Below are 18,764 nucleotides of genomic sequence, written 5' to 3' on the forward strand. Positions count from 1 at the left end.
TGCTGCCCCCTTCGAGGCCTGGCCAGGCTGGTGGGGGGGGGGGGGGGCGCCCACTTCCCCATGGCACTGAGGTGGTGGTGGCGGCGGCCGCTGGGCTTTCTTAGGGAAAAGTCCGCGTGTGAGGGGTGTGGGTGGCAGTCAGGGGCAGGTCCTGGCCCCAGGGCACCTCACTAGCTGCCGGGCCGTGGCTGCCTGAGCACTGAGTACACGTCGTCCACACGGCTGAGCTGCTCGAAGAATGGCAGGAGATCGTGGAGCTCCGTGTCACTCATGTTGTCAAACCACGAGGCCACTGGTACCTGGGCAGATGGGTGAAGGGCGGTGAGGGGAGCAGGTGGCCCTGCTTGGGTGCAGGAATGGGCTGACCCCCCGCTTGGGTGCGGGGCACTCACGGCGTTGTCTGGATGGAAGACGTATGAGGCGGGAGAGTTGTCCAGGATGAGCACCCGCCGGAGGTCTCGGCCCAGCCGGCTCAGGTCCTTCACGTAGTTGCCCCGGTGGAAGACGCAGGACTCCCGAAACAGCCGCGCCCGGAAGGCCCCCCACTTGTCCAGCAGGTCCGCTACCGGGTCTGCATACTGGGGCGGGGGGGTGGGGGGGGTGGGGGAGGTGGGTCATCCAGGGCCAGGGCGTCTCTCCAGCCCTGTGCTGGAGGAGGATGGGAGGCTGGGCTCCCGGGGCCCTGGCGGGATGGGGCTCACCTTGGCCAGGCTGGCGGTGAACAGCACACACTCGAAGAGCTCGCCCATCCGCTGCAAGAACTCATCGACGTGGGGCCGCTTCAGCACATAGACCTGGGGGGCGGGCCGGTGAGGGGCTGCTGGCTGCAGGCCACATGAGGTAGGGTGGGGTGGGGTGGCTGAGGGCTGGGAGGGAGCCGGTGGAAGAGGCAGAAGAGCACAGGACCGGGGCTGGTCCCATGGCCTGCGGGCTCTGCTACGGAAGCCACCACCCCCCTGGGGGGAGAGGATCAAAATGAACCTGGACTCCTGGCTTCGGGCCCTACCTCACGGGAATCAGTTCTCAGTTCCTTCCCCACCATGGCCTCAGCCAAGTGTAGGGACCCGGGGGACCGCCCCCTCACCCCAAGGCTGCAGGGCACCGGCCCCCGAGCCAAGTAATGGAGAACAGGCTGGACAGCACACAACCTATCCTGAATTACTTGAACTGGGTCCCGGGCAGGGTGGGGCAAGGGGGCGCTGAGGAGGAACCCCACTTCCTACAGGCCTTAGAGCAGGGCCAAGTCCCTGAGGATCTGTGTGACCTCGGGCAAGTCTCACACCCTCTCTGAGCCTCTAACATTCCACATCTAAAATCCCAGCTGGGGCTCTCAGGATTGGTGGGAGGAGCCTGGGGTCTGGAAGGCAATGCCAAGCCCACCGCCTCCCGCGATCCTGGCCCCTCACCTGGTGGACCACCCCATCAATCTCCACGGGGATGATGAAGTCGGCATTGTTCACTGGCTGTAGGGGGAAAAGGGCGGCTGGAGCTGGGGCAGGACCTGCAGAGCCCACCCTCCCAGGCCAGGACAGGCCCCCTGGGAAACTGGGCTGGGGGCTGCTGGGCAGGGCCCACCTTGAAGGAGCTGTGCACCAGGGTCTCGTCCAGGTCGATGACCACGCAGATCTTGTCCGAGTCCTGGGCCTTGGCCTCGGGAAGCAGGTACTGGACTGGGGTCTGCTGTGGGGACACCTGGGGCTGGCTGAGGGTGCCTCTCTCAAGCCCCAGTCACTCCTCCTACACAAGTCTGCCCTCCCCCAGCCTTCTACCTGGGGGGCAACAAGGATGGTGACAGAGGCCACCCCCCCCCCCCCCCAGCTCTGCCCCTGCCCGCTCTGCTGCCGGGCTCTCCAGGCCTCACTTCCCCACCAAGGGAAACCAAGGCGGGGGAAAAGCCCCCACTGAGAAGAGGAATTCAGACTTTCCTTGGCTGGGGGGTACCCAGCGGTCTTGGGGGGCTCAGGGCCTGGCTGGGCGATGCCGCGGAGGGGTCAGTGGGGGGGCTTCACCCTCCTCAGTACCTTCCAGAGCCCGCAGGCGTGTCATGTAAAGCCCCTTTCCCTAACCCCCTCCGGGCTGAGGCCAGGTGTCTCCGCAGCCCCCACCTGGCCGCCACGCACCTTGGGGACGGCTCCGTTCTCCTCCACGAGCAGGGGCGCCCCACTGTGGGCCGGCAGGGCCTCCCCGTCATCGCGGCAGACGCAGCAGAAGAGTGAGTGGAAGATGCCCCGGCTCCGGGGCTTCTGAGAAGCCGCTGACTTCTGGTCACCTGGAGCGGGGAGGACCAGGGTGGGGGCGTGCACAGCAGCCCGCGGAGGCGCGCACAGGTGCCCCCTGCGAGCCCCCGCGCCGACACGGTGTGGCCTGGCCGTCCCACCTCATCGCGGGAGACACGCTGAGGAGGCTCAGACCCTCCTGAGGGTGTTGGCTCCAGGCCACCCCTCTGCTCCCCACAAGTCGTCCTAGTGGGCGCACAAAAGTACCCATGTTAGGCGTGGATTGGCTGGAAGGAGTATAGCGATGGTGCTTTCTCTTTTCCTAGGCTCCGTCGTTGCGGAGGAGTCAGTCCCCCTGGAGGCCCCTCCTGAACCCCCTTACCTGGGCGGCCCCAGCTTAGTCGCGCCCCTGCCAAGGAGGCCCGGAGCCTGGGGCCCTGCGGCCCGCTCCCGCCCTCCTTCCATCCTCTCCGCCCCCGTGGGTCCAAAGTCCTCCCTGAAACTGGGCCCAGAGGAAGGCAGTGGGGACCTGGGGCCAGTGTCCGGCGGCCATCTGCCGGCCCCGCCTCCTCCGCCCCCGCCCCGCCCAGACCTCCAACCTAGAGCCTGGCGTCCGCCGGCTGATTGACGGGCCCACCCTCCAGCCGCCCCCTGCCCCCGGGAGGAGCTAGGCTCCGGCCAGAGGTGGGCAGACCTGGAGGGACATCCTAGCCTCTGAAACCAACACCGGGAGGGGAGGGGCAGACCCCCAGCCCAGCCCCGCCAGCCCCGGGGCGCCGGCCCGAGGTGGGCGGCGGGGCTTCCCGGGTCGGTGCGTGTGTGGGCACATCCCCACCCGACACCCGCATCTCCCCGCGGGCGCGCAGGCGACCCTTAGAAGTGGGTGCCCCTCTTGGTGCCTCTGAGGGGCCCGGCACCTCCAACGCGTGACGCGGAAGTTTGTAAGGAACGTGGCTGTGTGTTGGCGGGAGATCCTTCCAACCCTCCCCAGCTCGCTGTCACCTCGGCGCCCCCTCCTGCGACCCGACCAGCCCGCGGCCCAGAGGGGGCGGAGCCTCAGCGGGTGGCCCGAAGGCGCCCTCTCCGACCCCCCCTCCCAGCCCCATTGGCGCCAATGGGGGGGAGGGGGCGACTCTCGGGCACCGCTCACTGCCAGTCCGGGAGACCCGGAAGGAGCGCCCTCTCTACCCCTGCCTCAGTTTCCCCACCTCGAACAGACACGAGCGCCCGAGAGGCGCCAGGCCCCGCCCCGCGTCTCCGAGCCTCCCCAAGTTCAAACTCTCACCCCGCTCGCTCTCTGGCTGGAGCTTCGGGCCCCACCAAGGCGGGCGCGCGGGGCTGCGGCGGCGGTAGCCCCGGGGAGGGTCCCGGCCCTGTCCTCGGCCCTCCCGCGGCGCCCGGGCTGCGGCCCCCTCCGCGCGCCCCTGTACCTTTGCCCCGTAGCGGGCTCCGCGCCTCCTCCTTGCTGATCTGAGTAATGACTGCCGAGCTGTCCATGGGGCCGGGCGCGCTCCGCTCCGGCCGGACTCTGGCCCGGGTGCCCGGCCTCCCCCCCGGCTCGGGCCGGAATCGGGGCGCGGGGGGGAGGGGAGGGGTGGGAGGGAGGGATCCCCGCGAGCTTCAGAGGGGAGGGGAGCCAGGTTCTTAGGGGGAGGGGGAGGGAGGGGGTGCGGAGGAAACTTTGTTACAACATGGAGTTTCCTCCCCGCGAGGCGGATGCAAACATGGAACCCGGGCGCCGTTTCAAGGCTCCCCCTTAAAAGGGCAACGGCTTCGGCGTGACCTGGACTCGGCCGCGGCTTTCATCACTTCTGGGGCCGGCGCGGCTCGGCGGGCGGGGAGGCGGGCCCGGCCGGGTTCCTGCCGCTCCAGGGGGCGTCGCCTCCCTTCCTGCCGCCCGCCCGCGGGGCCGAGCCTCTGCGGCTGCGTGGCAGGACCAGCACCCTGCCCACCCAGCCCGAGCGCCAAGGGCCAGGGCCCGCCCACGCCGGGGAGTGCCCGAGGGCCGCGCGGCTCCGCCTCTGCGCGCTCCGAGGGTCGCGGACCGACCTCTTCCCGGTTTCCCCATCTGGGAAACGGGCATAACGCTGTTTGGTCTGTAAAAGGGATCTTATTTCCCATAGTCGCAGGGGCCACCTCGCGGGGAAGTCGTGAGCAAGCGAAGGCTGTTTGCGACCTCCAAACTGCTGTGCAGATCCACACAGTTATGCTCTTGACCGGCCTGTGACGCTCGCCACCCACTCCGGGCCAGGTGACCCGATCTGTAGAGCGTAAAAATTCCAACTCCCTGCCACGGGACGCCCCCTGTCGACCTCTCCCAACTGCCCCACCTGGCGCCCCGCAGTCCGGCCCCCCCCCAGCCGCGCCAGCCACCTGGCGTTCCCACCAGGAGGAGCCAAGCGCCTCGACGCCTCAGGGCCTTCGTAAGCGCTGTTCCCTCTGCCTAGAACACGCTTCTTCCCCCTTCTCGGAGCCAAATCCCACCGACCTCGATGAAATGCCACCGTCTCCAAAAGACCTTCCCGGACCCTCTCCTTTACTCCACACGCCGGCCACTCTGTGATTAACGGGGGTGGGAGGGGTGCTCTCTGGCGGGGCCCGTACACAGTGGGCGCTCAGTTCCTGCAAGGCCAATGCCCGACCGTGGGGACCACAGCCATCAACCGTTTGGAAGGTTTTAAAACAGCCGTTCCACCCGGATCCGTGCAGACACCCCGGGCCGGCGCGGCGTCCGCGCTTCCACGCGGATCCTTCACGAGGGAAACTCCTGCGTTATGTGCCAGGAGGTCTACGGGTGGGTTTTTTTTTTTTTCCTGTTTGTGAAGTTCCTTCCATTCGTCGTTACTATTTTGTGTTCACAATTTTAAAAATAATAATAATAACGCCGAGCCTGACGAACACGCCCCAGCACTTCCTTCCCCCGCGGGCCGCAGCGGCGGGCGGGGGGGGCGCGTCCTCGGGCGGCGGGGGGCGGAGGGGAGGCCCCGCGCGGGGCCGGATGCCGAGAGCGGCGCCGCCTGGAGGCGCGCCAGGGTCCTGCCCTGCGACGGGGGCCGGGAGGAGGTGGGCCGGGGCTGCGATCGCCCCCAGGCTAGAACTCACGGCCCCCCTTCCTGCGCTTAGGGCGCCCGCACGGCCGCCATATCGCATTTAATCCTCATCGTCGCTTACGTGTGGCGAGCGCTTAGTCTGGGTCCCTCATTTCCTTTACTCCTCAGAACGACCCCCTTCTTATCCCATTTTACAGATAAGGAAACTGAGCTCCCAGAAGTGAAGCGACTGGCCCCAGCACTCCAGCCAGGGCGGAAAGGGCATTCCGGCCACCCAGCGGAACCCCCCTCCCCTTCGGCCCGGCCCCAGGGCGGGGCCTCAGCGTTGTCTCCGGCCGCCCAGCCCGCGCTGACCCCAAAAGGAAATGTGTGGCGTGGGGCTGAGTGAGCCCCTGGTCTCGCCCCTGATCTGAGCAGGCCGGCTCGCCTTCCTCTCCCTCCGTTTCTCTTTGTGAAGGCTGGAAGCTGGCCAGCTGTCCTCTTGAGGGTCAGAGGAGCTGAAGCGGGGATAGGGCGTTGGGCAGGGCCGCTGCTCCCCGCTATTCCCTTCACCTCCCACCTCCGACACACACCCATCGCCCCCTCCAAAACTTTGCTGGTGCGGGCCTTCTCCCCTATGAGAACTTCCCTCCTCCTAGGCTGCCAGGCACCCCGAGGTGCACCTTCTGCCAAGGCAAGGTGGTTGCCTTGAGTCAGGAGGCCCAGGGTCTGGGGATCTGTGGGGACAGAGGAGCTGGTGGAAGTGTTCTGTAGGGTGGGGGGGGGGGGGGTGTTCACAGCCGGCTGCTAGCCCTCTCTACCCCAGCAGCAGGGGTCGCCTTACCCACAGTTTATTTTTATCTGTTTGCACCCCAGGAGGAACAAAGTCGTGGGCGCCGTGTGTTTCTGCCAACAGTGCAAGAGCGTCTTTTCCATCGAGCACCTCAGCTTCCAAAGGAGGTTGGTAAAAAAAAGCCCCACCCATGCAGGGCGGGGCAGCGCAGAAAGGCAGGGCGCCCTCGCGGGTCCTGGGGAGAGTCAAGGTGCCGGGCCACGCCCAGCCAGGGAGGCGGACACGGAGCAACCCCTCCCGGCTCAAGTTAGAGCTGAGCATGGGGGCTGGGAGGAGCGGAGCTACTATGGGGGTCGGGGTAGCTCTCTGTGGGGTCTCCCTGCCCTGAAAGGACTGACCTTGGCCTGACCCATCATGGCTCACCCCTCGCCCAGGCCCAAAATAGCCCCTTCGCTCACCCTATGGTCACCTCCCCTCCCGCCTTCCTTGCACTCAAGCTCTCAATTCCAGGCTTAACTGTTCATATGACCAACCTGCCCTTTCTCTGGGATCCCCGGCCCTTCTCCACGAGATCTAAGAACTCTCCACAAGGTTGCATGTCGCTACGCTTTTGCACACACAGATCTCCCCTTCCACCTCTGGCCCGCTTATCCCCGCTTGGCATCCCCCTTTCTCTATTCAGCTTTGGAAATCCTTTCCAGGAGATAACTTCTCTGGCTTCTGCCTCACTCTTTCCAGGTGTGCCCGAGACGCACTTGGGTTGTTCCCTCGTCCCACCGCATAGTGTTTGGTTGTGTCGTTTACTTAGCTGTCCCCCCACTGGGGTGTGAGCTCCTTGAGAACTGACATCTTTAATTCAGGACTTTGCCTTCCTGCCCCACGTCTAGCACAAAGCAGGGGCAGACCCCAGGGGCGGGGAGGGGCTTCAGCGGGGGGCGGGGGGGGGGGCATCTGCAGGTAGCAGAGGGGTCTGGAAGATGCCTTCCTCCACTACCCAGCTCCCATCTGTTCCCTCCTTCAGCTCGCCTCATCTTCTCCAAGGCCAGCCCGGAGAAGGGGACTGGGCGGCCTTCTCGCCCAGGTACCCTCTCTCACTGTTGCTCTGGTTGAGCCAAGACCGGTCCCACCCCGTCCTCCTTGAGGCCCCACTCGCAACGTTGCCCTTTTAAGAAAGAGGAAATTCTTCTCATAAACAAGCGCCCCAACCTGAGCGCGGAGCTCGGGTCGCCGGACCCCTGGGAAATCGGGGGTGCTCCGGGGCACAGCGCCCGCTCCAGGCTCAACCCAGGGGAAAGGCTCGGTGGCCCCTAGTCGCCGCCGCTCTCCACAGCTCCCGGCCTGGGGTCCGCGGGCCGGCAAGAGGCTAGAGGAGGGACTTGGGGGAGCCTAGAAACCGCCCAGGGAGCGTCTGTAAAGTACAGCCCCTGCACGGGGCGAAGGGGTGCCGGGCCGCTCCCAGCGGTCAGGGGGTTCCCCGCCCACACAGCGCCCGCGGCCCCCTCCACGCCTGGGCGGATTCCGAGGCCCCAGGGCGCGAGGCCGGAGCGCCCGCCTTCTCCTCTTCGGCCCGGAGGGGTGAGGCCGAGGCTGGGAGTGTCGGCGCTCGGGACCGTCCCTGCCCCTAGGGGGAGCTAGGAGTCAGCGCGGAAGGAGCGTTAACTGCACGGCGTGGGAGTCTGGGCCGCCCGGTCCCCTGGGGAGATGACAAATGAATTGGGCCTCGGAGGCAAGGACTCTTGGGATCCTTATGACCTGGCGCCTGAAGGGAGGAGAACCGCGCCTCGATTTTACTGCCTGGAAAATGGGTTGTGGGTGGGTGGAACAGAACGGCTGAGGCCACTCCAGCGAGACCAAGAGCAAACCAGACATTGCCCTGCCCTTTGGGACAAGAAGTGAAGTCGAATTTACAGAGCGTTCATCCGACAGCGCCAGTGGGGAGCCTGTGTTCCGCCCCACACTGGGGCGGTCTGTCAGATCGCTCCTATAGGTGCTCAATAAATACTTTTGGAATGTTTTTTTTTTTTTTAAGTCCCGAGTGCCACGTACTGTGTTAAAGTGCTTTACATCCATTGCAGGATTGGTGGTGTCCCCATTTTACAGATGAGGACATTGAAACCCAGAGGTTAATCAGTTGTCCGAACTAGGAAACAGCAGGTCTCTGTGGAACCCAGGCTGCTCCACGCCGTCTTGCTGCCTCCACCCCCGCCTCCCCCCGCCCCCCATCCAGCACCCAGTCTGCCGCACCCATGCCACCCACTCATGCCACCAGCAGCCAGGCCCCGGGGTGGGAGTTCATCCGGAGGGCTCTGGCTGCTCTTCAGGAAGCCCGTACAAGAAGCGCTGGTGGGAGCTGTGGGCCAGAAGGGTGGCTCCGTGGGCGATTGAACAGGTCCAGACCTGGGGGAGGGGCGACCGTGAGGGGCGAAGAGCGGGGACAAGGCCTCGGGGGAAGCCCCGGTGCAGCCCCCTCCCGCGGCCTCCTCTCCGGGTCTCCCGCATCCCCAAGGCCCCCCGCAGACCCTGCAGTACCAGGTAGGTGGTGAGGCACAGGTAGGCCGCGGCCAGCAGGGCTACGAGGCCGAAGTAGGCGGGGTGGGGGAGGCTGGGCAGGTAGCTGACCACGAAGTAGAGATTGATGGCACAGACCAGCGCCATGATGAAGGAAGTGACGATCTTACTCAGCCTGGGGGACAGAAGGGGGCTCAGGACTGGCTACATCTCCTCCTCCTCTTTCTCCCCAGTGCCCCCCGCCAGCCCGGAGCTGGGGCGGGAGAGAGCAATGGATACACGAGCTGGCTTCTCCGGGCTGTGAGACCTGGAGCAGCCCCTTCACCCACTGCTGCCTCTTGGGTCCTCCAGGCTGCACATTTGCAGGATTTTGGCAAGAGCAGAGTCTGAGACAAGGGCGAGGAGCTCAGGCTCCAGAAACAGCCCCCACCCCCGGATTCCAGTCCTGGCTCCCCTCCCTCACCCCTTGCTAGCTGTGTGACCCTGTACAAGTTCCTTAACCTCTCAGAGCTTATCTGGATAATGGGGATAATGGTAATTCCTACCTCCTGGGGGCTCTGAGGATCAAATGCAGTAATGCCAGTCCAGTGCTTGGGCCGGGGAGTACTCACAGGCCATTGGCAAACTCCTGCATGATGGCGGGCATGCTGGTAAAGGTGAGGATGGGCAGCACAGCGAAGGGAAGCTGGGGAGGAGCGGGAGGATGGGGCTGAGGGACCCTGCCCTCGGAAAACAGCGCGGAGGGGCGGGATGGACGGGGAATCCAGTCATCCTCTGCCTGGCTGTGTGCCCTTGGGCAAGTCTCCTGACCACTCTGAGCCTCAGTTTCTCCATCTCTGTGCCCTCCAGGATTGGGGGGCTCCAAAGCAGGAGAAAGTGTTCGGGGCTCTGCTCCCAGGCTGCCTGAGTCTGAATCCAGCTCTGCCGCTGGTCACTTAACTACGTGCATCAGTTTTTCAATCTGCAAAACGGGGATAATGGTGGATCCTACCCCCTGGGGTGGCTGTGGGGATTCTGTGAGCCTTGCAGGGGGGCTCAATATGGGGGATGGCTGTGCTTCCCGTGTGGCGCCGCAGGGGAAGGGGTGGTAGGGACCCCCGCTCACCAGCAAGCTCTGCAGCACGTTGAGCAGGTCGTTGAGGCCTGACAGGTCTCTCACGTCCCTGAAGACGGCCACGAGCACGGTGGGCAGGATGGCGCAGGAGCGAGTGAGGAGGACGCGGGCGAAGCGTGACCACCGCAGCTTCAGGAAGCCCTGGGGTTGGGGGTGGGGGGCACCTTGGTGGCGGAGTACAGGGCTGGGGATTCCAGAGCAGGGACCCCTGTCGTCCCTCAGCCCATTTCACGCCTGGGGGGACCCTCTGTTTTTCCTTTTCTGATATGGGGGCAGCTCTGACCTTAGTTGGCCGAGAGGGGACAGATGGGGAGAAATTGGGGGGGGGGGGCCTTCCACAGCTGATTGCTGAAGACTAAACAGTTTTGGGGAAAATGCTTCTATTAGTCCTGGGTCTGCAGCCTCGGGCCAGTCGCCTCACCTCTCTGAGTCTCTTTTCTCCTCTGTAAAGTGGGCCTTATAATGGTACCCTCTGGGCTGCTTGAAGGATCACCGAGGCCCGTGTCCGAGCCCCCAGTAGTGTGCCCGTTGACCTCGGATCGGGCCCCTGGCCCCCCCGGACCCGCCGCAGGCCCCACCTCCATCACGAACTGTCCCGCGTAGGTGCCGGTCATGGTGGAGCTCTGCCCGGCCGCCAGGAGACCCACGGCCCAGATGTAGAGCGCAGCGGGGCCGAAGAGGCAGCCCAGGATCACGCCCTGGAGGGGGGTGTGGTCAGGCGCGTGCCCCCCCCCCCCGCAAGGGCCCGCCCCGAGGTGGGCGTGGCGACGCGCCCTGTGGATGCTGCCCTCCCACGCCCACCCCTGCGGCGCGCTTACTCCCTGGTAAATGTCCACGGCCACGGTCAGGTTGTTCCTGGGGAAGATCTTGGCGTAGTCGTGGAGGCTGCTCTTGGCACAGATGTTGAACTGCGGGCACCGGGGCAGGAGCAGGGAGATGTGAAGCGCACACTCAGTCTCGTAAAATCAGACCACCAGGCCTTGACCAGGGGTGGAAAAACAGTGGCCCGCGGGCCAAATCCTGCCAGATGTACTTTAGCTAACAATTTTTTTTTTCTTTAATGTGAATTTGTTGCTAACATTTAAAATGGAGAAGAATTCACGTGAGAACCCAGTTTCCTGCTTCTGTTGGATTTGTAAGAGCTGGCATTACCGCAAAGAGACAACTGGCTGGCAGTGACGCGCGCTGCCCCAGAGCGCGCTCTCCCTTCCACCGGACCCGCTTCCCACAGCTCTGCGTCTTGAAGACAAGGAGTGGCCATCCCTATTTAGACCTCTCTCCTTGTGCCAAGGAGCAGAGTGAGACCTGGGAGGGCTGGGACTTCCCAAGGTCACATAGCAAGGCAGTGGCAGTGCCCAGGTCCCTGGAGGCCTGGCCAGCCCTCCCTGGCACAGTGCCCAGCATTCAGCGAGTGCCCAACACCGGCTAGCGGTTGTCAGAACCGGGTGACAGAGCCCCACTCAGAAAGGGAGACGGGCACAGGTCCCACATCCCAGAGAGCCAGGCAGGAGCCGGCTGGCTCCTTCTCTTTGGGAGCCAGCTCAAATGCCACCTGCCCCACCGGGGCTCACGCAGCCCCCTCCCTCTGTGTCAGCACCCCTTTATTCTCCTTCATGCTCTTCCCCTTTGGACTGCTTTGTAGATTTGCTCCTGTCTGCTCACGACCCTCCACATTTAACCTGCAGGAGGGCAGGCTCTTTGTGTCACGGCTGTACCCGCAGGGTCTGGGACACAGCCTGGTACATAACACAGGCAGTCAACATCGGCTGAACGAGTGCGGTTTCTCTGCTAACTATGGAGATTGTCAGGAGAGAGGACACACGGAAGAGAATGACCGCCTCGCACATTCTGACTCCAGGCTCACACTCAGGCCGGACCTCCCCTGGATCACCCTCTCTTCAGCTGGCTGGGCAGCGCCCGCCCACCCCTCAAGGGGTGGCTGGAGAGCTGGGGCCTGGAGGCTCAGCGCCTCCCTCCCAGTCACCCCCCCATTGGATGTCCATGCCTTGCAGCCCGTGGTGGGGTCCGACCCTCTAAGAGCCCACCTGGGAGGAGTGGTCTCTCCCCAGTGGGGTGGGAGGGGCTCAAGCCCCAGGCCAGGGTCACAGACTCCCTCCCCCAGGGTGCCAGGGCGCAGGGCAGAGGCAGAGGGCTCAGTGGTGTGGCCTGGAGTGCCCAGCCAGCTTGTGGGGCCCGTGGGGGGTGTGCCTCACCACAGCCTGGTTGGTCTGCTGGTAGAAGGCCTGCCCAAAGACGGCCACAACGAAGAGGTTGATCAAGAAGGAGACGGACAGGGCGATGGTGGCCTCGATCAGGAAGTACATGTTGGCTTCTCGGATGTCCGCCCGGCGGGACCGGTCTATCTCTCGAGACTAAGGAGGTCAAAGGGAGGGAAGAGCCAATGTCCCTCAGAGCCACCCCAACATCCTTCACCCTCACACCTCTACCTGTGTTCCCCTCAAACCCCAGTTCTTTCTAAAGCCCCCTACATGGCAGCCAGGGACAAGCCCTTCCTACACCTCTGCCCAGAGGCCTGGTCCACAGTGACCAACCGTGTGAGTGAAGGGAGACTGGCCTCCGAGGCCCCTGTCTACCTTAGCCCCTGACCTGCTCCCCTCCATTTGCCAGGCTCCCTCTTCAAACATGCCCAGTTTATTTCTGCCTCAGGGCCTTTGCACTTGCTGTTCCCTCTGCTTGGAATATCTTCTCCCCCATCGTCCTTCCCATCCTTCATGTCCCAAAGATCACCTCCTTACAAAGGTCTTTCCTGACTACCTTTTCAAAAGTAGCCCCTTCCTCAGTCATTCTCTATCATATCATACTTCTCTCATTTGTTTCCTTCAGAGCATCTTTCACAGCGCATAATCCTTTCCTTCATTTGCGTATTCGCTCGTGGTCTGTCTCCCTGTCCCCTGCCCCCGGGACGCAAGCTCAAGGGAGGCAGAGGACTTGTCTATCCTTTCACCATCGACCCCCAGCTCCCAGCACACAGTAGACGCTCTATTATTATATGTTGAATAAATAGAATGACTTCACTTCCCGCCTAAAATCGCGAGGGCAGGACCAAAGGGGCGGGGCTCCAGGCTTGGAGGCGGGGCCCTAAGGCAGTGGGCGTGTCTCCCTCCCTCCCCTCTGCTCACCTTGACCAGCGCCGAGTGCAGGTAGATGTTGTGCGGCATGATGATGGCGCCGACGATGCCCACGGCCTGCAGGAGCTCGGGGTGGCCGCAGCCGGGGCAGGAGGGCAGAAACAGGCCTCGGAGAAGCGGCCCCTGAGCGGGACGGGCCACCACGTACTGTGGGGAGGAGCCTCGTCAGGCCCAGCCCCCGGCGCCGCCGGTCTCACCCCGCCCGCCCCGCCGCCAGGGCTGTGGCCCCGCCCCCAGGCTCTGCCGCGGGCAGAGAGAGGGGTGGCCTTGGTCCGGGGTGTTGCGGCTCTGGCTTCCCACCTCGTAGCCGAAGGTCAAGGCCATGATGGTAATAAGGCATCCAAAAAAGGCTTCCAGCTTCCTCAGCCCTGGAGGGAGAGCAAAGGGGCAGAGCAAAAATACCGCAAAATTGTAACATAAGCAATTATTAAAGGCAGATATCTTGAGCACTTTGTTCCAGGCGCTGTGCCAATTGCTTAACATCTAAAACCTCCTGGAGTCCTGGCCGCAGCCCGGTGACGTCTGTGCTATTATTTCCCCGTATTACAGATGGAGAAGCAGCAGGCTGAGTACTTGCTCAAGGCCACCAGCCAGAGGGTGGGCGCGCGCTGGGAACTCTTCCCGCTACAGCAGAGCATCGGGCTCCGACCCCGCAGCGCGGTCCCAGCCATGAGGGGCACACCCACCGTAATTATCGAGGAAGAGGAAGAAGAAAGTGTCCACGATGGTGATGAGCACGCCACCCCAGAGTGGGATTCTGAAACCAGAGCGGCCTGGGTCAGCCCAGCCTGCTCTAGGGGTCTGGAATGCCCACCCGCAGGGCTGGAGACTGTGGAATCTGGCCTTCTGGGACCAGGGACCCAACTGGCCCCAGCCAGCCATGCAACAAGGGAGAGCAAGCATGCTGGAGCCAGGAAAATGGCACAGAACTTTCGAGGAAAGGCCAAGCTGGGTGGGGGACCAGCATGGCAGGGAGCTTGGGCTGGGTGCTGATGGCTGCGTGGTGACTGACTGCTGCACATCTCAGGTTCCCCAGAGGACACTGGGCAACGCTCTGAGTCAGAGGGGATGCAGGATGAAATGGACACAGGGAAGTACAAGGCCTGGGGGGGGGGGGGGAACAGCAGCTGTCCCCAACTCTGGACTGAAGAGCAGGGGGCCCCCAGGGCAGTACCGTCCAGCTGAGAGCAGATTGAATGCAATCGCGGTGCCGATGACCTCCTGCATGTCCGAGCCCACGATGGCCAGCTCGATGGTCAGCCAGAGGATGGTGCGGGGCAGCTAGGGGAGGAGGTAATCCTTCGTCAAGGCTGGGCCAGCTGTCTGCCTGTTGTCTTGGCCCTGCCCGCAGCTTTCCACACCTGGCCCTATACTGCTGGGCTGGAAGCCTGTAAACCACATTGTAAGACGGCCTTGCCAGCTGGCTTCCAGTTAGCTTTCGAAGGAGACACTTATGGGAGACTGAAAGGCAGGAAGAAATCATTTTCCCCTGCTTCTGGTAGTGTTTCTGGCCGTGGCAACAGGCAGCCTGGGCCCCCGCAGTGCTGGTGGCCATTTCAGCAGGGGCAGCAAATGATGGCTCTCGGCCTCCTGCCCAGCAGCTTTCTGATCTCTGGGTCCCTCCTCCGCCTTGTTCCTCCAGCCCTTCCAAAACCTTTGCGACTACATCCCTGCATTTGAAATACCTTTCAAATATCTAGTGGTGTAGCTTCTGTTTTCCTACCTGGACACTGACAATAGCCACTTTCCTCAGTGTTCACTTTGGCCAATGACCATCCCGACCCAATGCTTACCTATTTTCTCCTTGGCTGTGTCACGCCCCCAGGTGTCAGTTTCCCCTTCTTAAGTGAGCAGAGCATCTCTAACGTCCCTCTGAGTCTGTATCCTATGAGTTTGAGCCTCATTCTGTCACCGACTAACTGCCCCGAATAACTCAACGGAGGTTTTGGAAGCACTTAACTATTTCTCCAGATTGTCTTTTTAGTTATGTTAAGAGATGCAATCACCAACCACCCTGAACTGGTCCAAACCCTGCCACTAGGACAACTGCACAGATGGGCGGAGAAACGCCCAAGAGTTACCTCTGCTTCATTTTAATGTTAAGATCTCCGCCCCAGGAGGAGCTTAGGCCTTATTACCATAACATGTGATGTAGGTGGAAGCATGTTTTCAAACTGCGCCTGAGGAACCAATACCTGCCTCTCCCTTTTGAATATTCATTCCCCATCCGAAATAAAAGGCCCTGCTTTCCTGTGCTCGGGGAGCCACGGCTGCAGAAGTAATTCCCCGCGTTCTCCTTCTTTGCTGCAAATAAATTGTGCTCTGTGTAACGACTAATTCTGCTGAAGGCTTCGATTTCAACTCACCGAGAACAGAGCCCGCTTTGGTTGGGTAACAGTTCTTGTCATCTATCAAATGGGCCTGTGATGCCCCACCTGAGATGACGTGTTTATTTGACCACGGAAGCTATAAATGGCTGTTTGTGGCCTGTGAGTGTTTCCTGTCCCGGCCCACCAAGCTCACCTTAGGGTAGTAGAGATGACAGACCTCGCCCAAGTCCTTTCCTGTCACCACGCCCAGCCGGGCAGCAAGTCGCTGGCAGAGTAAACCCAACACTGTGGCCCACAGCAGCACCCAGAGCAGCTGTGAGAAGGCAGGGAGACGCTTTCACCCACAGGGGCCAGTCTCTGAGGACCCTCCGGGCTGGCGGTACCCTCTAACCAAGGACACTCCTTAGGGAGAGAATGGGGGAGATGGAGCCAGAAGACCACCCCCCATACACGCCACGCTCTGGCAGGGTGGCCCTGGAGACCCCTTTCTGGCCCATTTGAACTTAACACCCGCTCCCAGGAACACCAGCCATGCAGGCCACTCTGGGGAAATGTGTTGAGCTGGGGGTCTCCACCCACTTACCCTGTCACCCCCCTCCCCATGGTGCCCCAACTCAGTCACTTTGAATCCAGCCGCAGCGCCAGCCTGAAGATCCGACTCGATGTTTCCTGGATCCAGGAAAGCGATGCTCATGAGGAAGCCCGGCCCAGTGAAGGCCCATAGCTTCCGAAGGCTGAACGTGCCCTGCAGGTGGGAGTGGAGCGAGGGGGTCCTGGGTACTGGGGTGGGAGCAGCTGGCCATGGCCAGCTCCCGGCTGAGTTCCAATGGGCTCATCAGCCCAGGCTGGCCAGCCCTGCCCTCCATTCCCCATCCTGGGAGCTGCCACCCCTGGGGGTTTAGTGGAGGGCCTGGGGTGGGAGGAACTAGCAGGATTTGCTGAATCACAGTGGGTCCTCTTTCTGCCTTTTTTGGCAGCGTGCCTTGTGCAAGCTCTGATTCAGCAGATCCTTAGAGCCCGACGGGGGGCTTTCCTGGGGTCAAGACTCCGTAGCTCAGCCTCCCCCTCCTCAGCCCCTTCTCAGACCACGCGCTCTCCTCTCTGGAGTCTGCTGAGCCTAGCGACCCCCCGTTCCCATTCCAGGGCTTGGCCTGGCAGCCTGGGCATACGCCGAAGATTCCGGCGATGCAGGGTGACAGCATTCTAGAAGCCAGCCTGCAGCCTCTTTCACTTCTCCCGATGCCTCCTGACGTCTGGTCCTTTCCTTCGATGCTACCAGAAATCCTCGAGGCCCCAACCCGAATTCACCCCAGGCCCCTTTCCCCTCATAGGAAAGCTGAGATTCATTCAGAAAGCCACTTGATAATTTTTAGACAAATAATGAGCACCCCAGCTAAGCACTGGGGACAGAAGAGGGAAGGGGGCAGTTGCTACTGTCCATCACTGCTGCTCAGAGCTAGAAAGGGCTTGCCCTGGTCTTCAGTGGACCTCCCTTCTCCAGCCTGTGAGGTCCCACATGATCCCGTCAGTCCTGAAAGAGCCCAGGGAGTTTTCATCATTCCCACCTGTTCCGTGTCCGGGATGGGGATCTTCTCACTCAGGTAGGTCCCTCCGGGAGGTGCTTGCTGTGGCCCTGGGCTGGGTGAGCTGGAGATGGAGCCATAGCTGGGCCTGCTTAGCCTTGGGGCTCCACTGTCACCTGCAAAGGGCCCCAGGAGGCATGGTGAGTGACCTGATTCTTTCCAGTGGCCCAGGGCTAAAGCCATCTGTCTTCCTCTCCCACCTCCTCATGGCAAAGTGGAGAAATCAAGGCCCAACCTAATAGATGCTCTCGACTGCCATCTGGGGTCCACCACTGCCACCCCTCTACCAAACGTTCCAGAAGATGTGTGGGGAGTGGAGCCTTCAGAACTGCCCTCCTCCCCTGCGAGCGCAGATTCCTGAATCCAGATCTCTCTTGCCACAGAGGATGCAGAGAGGGACGCTGGGCTCTGAGAAGGGCACAGCGATGCCGACATGTGTGCCCCTTGCCTCCTCCAGCAGCCAAGGAAGCTCAGGGGCTCCAGAGGCACCGAGATCAGCCACGCCTGTGCGGACGTGGACAGCCCAGCTCCAGGCTGGTGTCCAGAAGTGGGTCACGTCAAGGACTCCCATGGGGGATCAGGGGCTTCCTTGGCCTCCCTGCCTCTCCCTCGCCCCACTCCCCATCCAGGCACTGTCCCTAGAGGGGCTCCTCACCTGTCATGAGGACGGCGGGCTCTGGCACTCTCTGCGTGGGCCCCGTGTGCCCGGCAGCTCCTCGGCCTGTGCTCCCTGTCTGGGTGCTGGTGCATGTGAGTGTGTGAGCCCACACCCTCGACCCATCCTCAGCTGAGCTCACTGGCCTCACAAATGTGGGGCATTGTGAAACACTTTCCAAAGGCAGAAGTGGCTGGCTCTGCAGAAGGCCTGGTTGGCCACGGTGGAGACATCACTCCCCTCCTGGCCTGAGCCCCACAATATCTCTGGCCCCGTTCCAGGCACCCATGTTCTGTGCCTCCTACGTGAGATCTGATTTCAAGACACTTCCTGCCACTTGGGCATGCACGCCCAGGTCACATGACTGCCTACACACACACACACACACACACACGCACGCGCGCACACGCAGATTCTCCTCCTCCCTGATCTGGAGTCCCATGGCCACTAATGGGAGGGAGGGAGTCCTGATGGCTACCCAGGCCTCAGTTTCCATTGAGTGCCTCAGAGGAAAAGACCTTCCTGGCACTGCCACAGGGACATGCTTTGAAGATTCAAGCCAGGGAGATTTGCAGAAAAAGGGGCACTGGAATACTGGTCTTGGTTCTGCCACTGATTCTCTTGCGATTGTCCACCAGATCGTGTCCTCTCTCCGAGCTTCTTTCTTCTGTTAAATTAAGGGCTCAGACGGGCTAAGAGGTCAAAAATTGAGGTGCCCACGGGGGCTGGGCAGGTGAGATAAACTATGAGACAGGTTGGGAGCAAGAAAAACCATGCCAGCTTAGTGTTAAATAACAAATGATGCTGAGCCTCAGTGTCAGGGGACAATAGGGAGTAGCGGAGACTTTAGCAAAACGGAGGTCACTTACTCTGTCTATGAGTAAGAGGGCAGTGCCTACAGAGTTCCAGCCAATAGTCATGTGGAGATGTGTGCCTACTGTCATCATATCATCTGATTTGTCAAAGTTGCTGGAAAATTTGGAATTTTATGCAACAGATGCTTTTTGAATACTAGGCTCAAAAAAAGAAAAAAGAAAATATTGTGTAATCTAAACGAAAGCTTCCTATGGGCTGGATTCCACTTGAGGGCCATCAGTCTGTAACCTCTGCACAAATGATGGGCAAGACCCTGCTGCCTCCTGATTTCTTCTCCTTGCCAGCTCCTGTTCTCCTCCACTTCCCTCTCTTAGGATCTTCTCCCCCCCAAGCCCTCTCAAGCCCCCTCAAGCCCTCTATCCTGAAGCCTTCCTTCTCTTCCAAGATGATTCAAAACCTGGATTGTCATGGGGTTTCCAACTTCAAAGTCTGAGGCCTCTGGACGCAGAGAACATAGGGCAGGTCCTCAGGCCCAGACCAGATCCGGGATCGGATGTATCCCGATGCTGAG

General features: G+C 61.9%; 2 protein-coding genes and 1 long non-coding RNA gene across 7 annotated transcripts; 1 reads left to right on the forward strand and 2 right to left on the reverse strand.

The window, feature by feature from the left end:
* Positions 1–6: 6 nt before the first annotated feature.
* On the reverse strand, positions 7–4,445 carry CTDSP1 (CTD small phosphatase 1). Of its 2 annotated transcripts, none has more exons than XM_046644846.1 (7): positions 3,647–4,445; positions 2,121–2,269; positions 1,576–1,680; positions 1,407–1,463; positions 702–794; positions 393–578; positions 7–299 (listed from the first exon to the last, which is right to left on the reverse strand). In XM_046644846.1, exons 1-7 carry the CDS (start codon positions 3,711–3,713, stop codon positions 171–173), a joined length of 786 nt encoding a protein of 261 aa, XP_046500802.1. In that variant the 5' UTR covers positions 3,714–4,445; the 3' UTR covers positions 7–170. The 2 variants fall into 2 exon arrangements, with proteins under 2 accessions (XP_046500802.1, XP_046500803.1); XM_046644847.1 differs by having other exon boundaries at positions 1,576–1,677; positions 3,647–4,429.
* A 260-nt stretch (positions 4,446–4,705) lies between these two features.
* On the forward strand, positions 4,706–7,887 carry LOC124229570 (uncharacterized). The gene is made up of 4 exons (XR_006885903.1): positions 4,706–5,010; positions 5,464–5,864; positions 6,122–6,205; positions 7,060–7,887. It is a non-coding gene; the product is annotated as an uncharacterized LOC124229570 (long non-coding RNA).
* A 181-nt stretch (positions 7,888–8,068) lies between these two features.
* SLC11A1 (solute carrier family 11 member 1) lies at positions 8,069–17,616 on the reverse strand. 4 transcript variants are annotated; one of them, XM_046644844.1, is made up of 15 exons: positions 17,378–17,615; positions 16,705–16,838; positions 15,762–15,884; positions 15,333–15,452; positions 13,984–14,090; positions 13,496–13,566; positions 13,110–13,177; positions 12,801–12,956; positions 11,874–12,032; positions 10,479–10,568; positions 10,239–10,358; positions 9,652–9,801; positions 9,158–9,174; positions 8,568–8,721; positions 8,069–8,435 (listed from the first exon to the last, which is right to left on the reverse strand). In XM_046644844.1, exons 1-15 carry the CDS (start codon positions 17,382–17,384, stop codon positions 8,331–8,333), a joined length of 1,581 nt encoding a protein of 526 aa, XP_046500800.1. In that variant the 5' UTR covers positions 17,385–17,615; the 3' UTR covers positions 8,069–8,330. The 4 variants fall into 4 exon arrangements, 2 of the variants coding, with proteins under 2 accessions (XP_046500800.1, XP_046500799.1); XM_046644843.1 differs by having other exon boundaries at positions 8,075–8,435; positions 9,158–9,231; positions 17,378–17,609; XR_006885902.1 differs by lacking the exon at positions 8,069–8,435 and having other exon boundaries at positions 8,581–8,721; positions 9,092–9,174; positions 17,378–17,616.
* Positions 17,617–18,764: the final 1,148 nt, after the last annotated feature.

The sequence above is a fragment of the Equus quagga genome, chromosome 17 (genome assembly GCF_021613505.1).
Source record: "Equus quagga isolate Etosha38 chromosome 17, UCLA_HA_Equagga_1.0, whole genome shotgun sequence".
NCBI classification, from domain to species: Eukaryota; Metazoa; Chordata; class Mammalia; order Perissodactyla; family Equidae; genus Equus; species Equus quagga.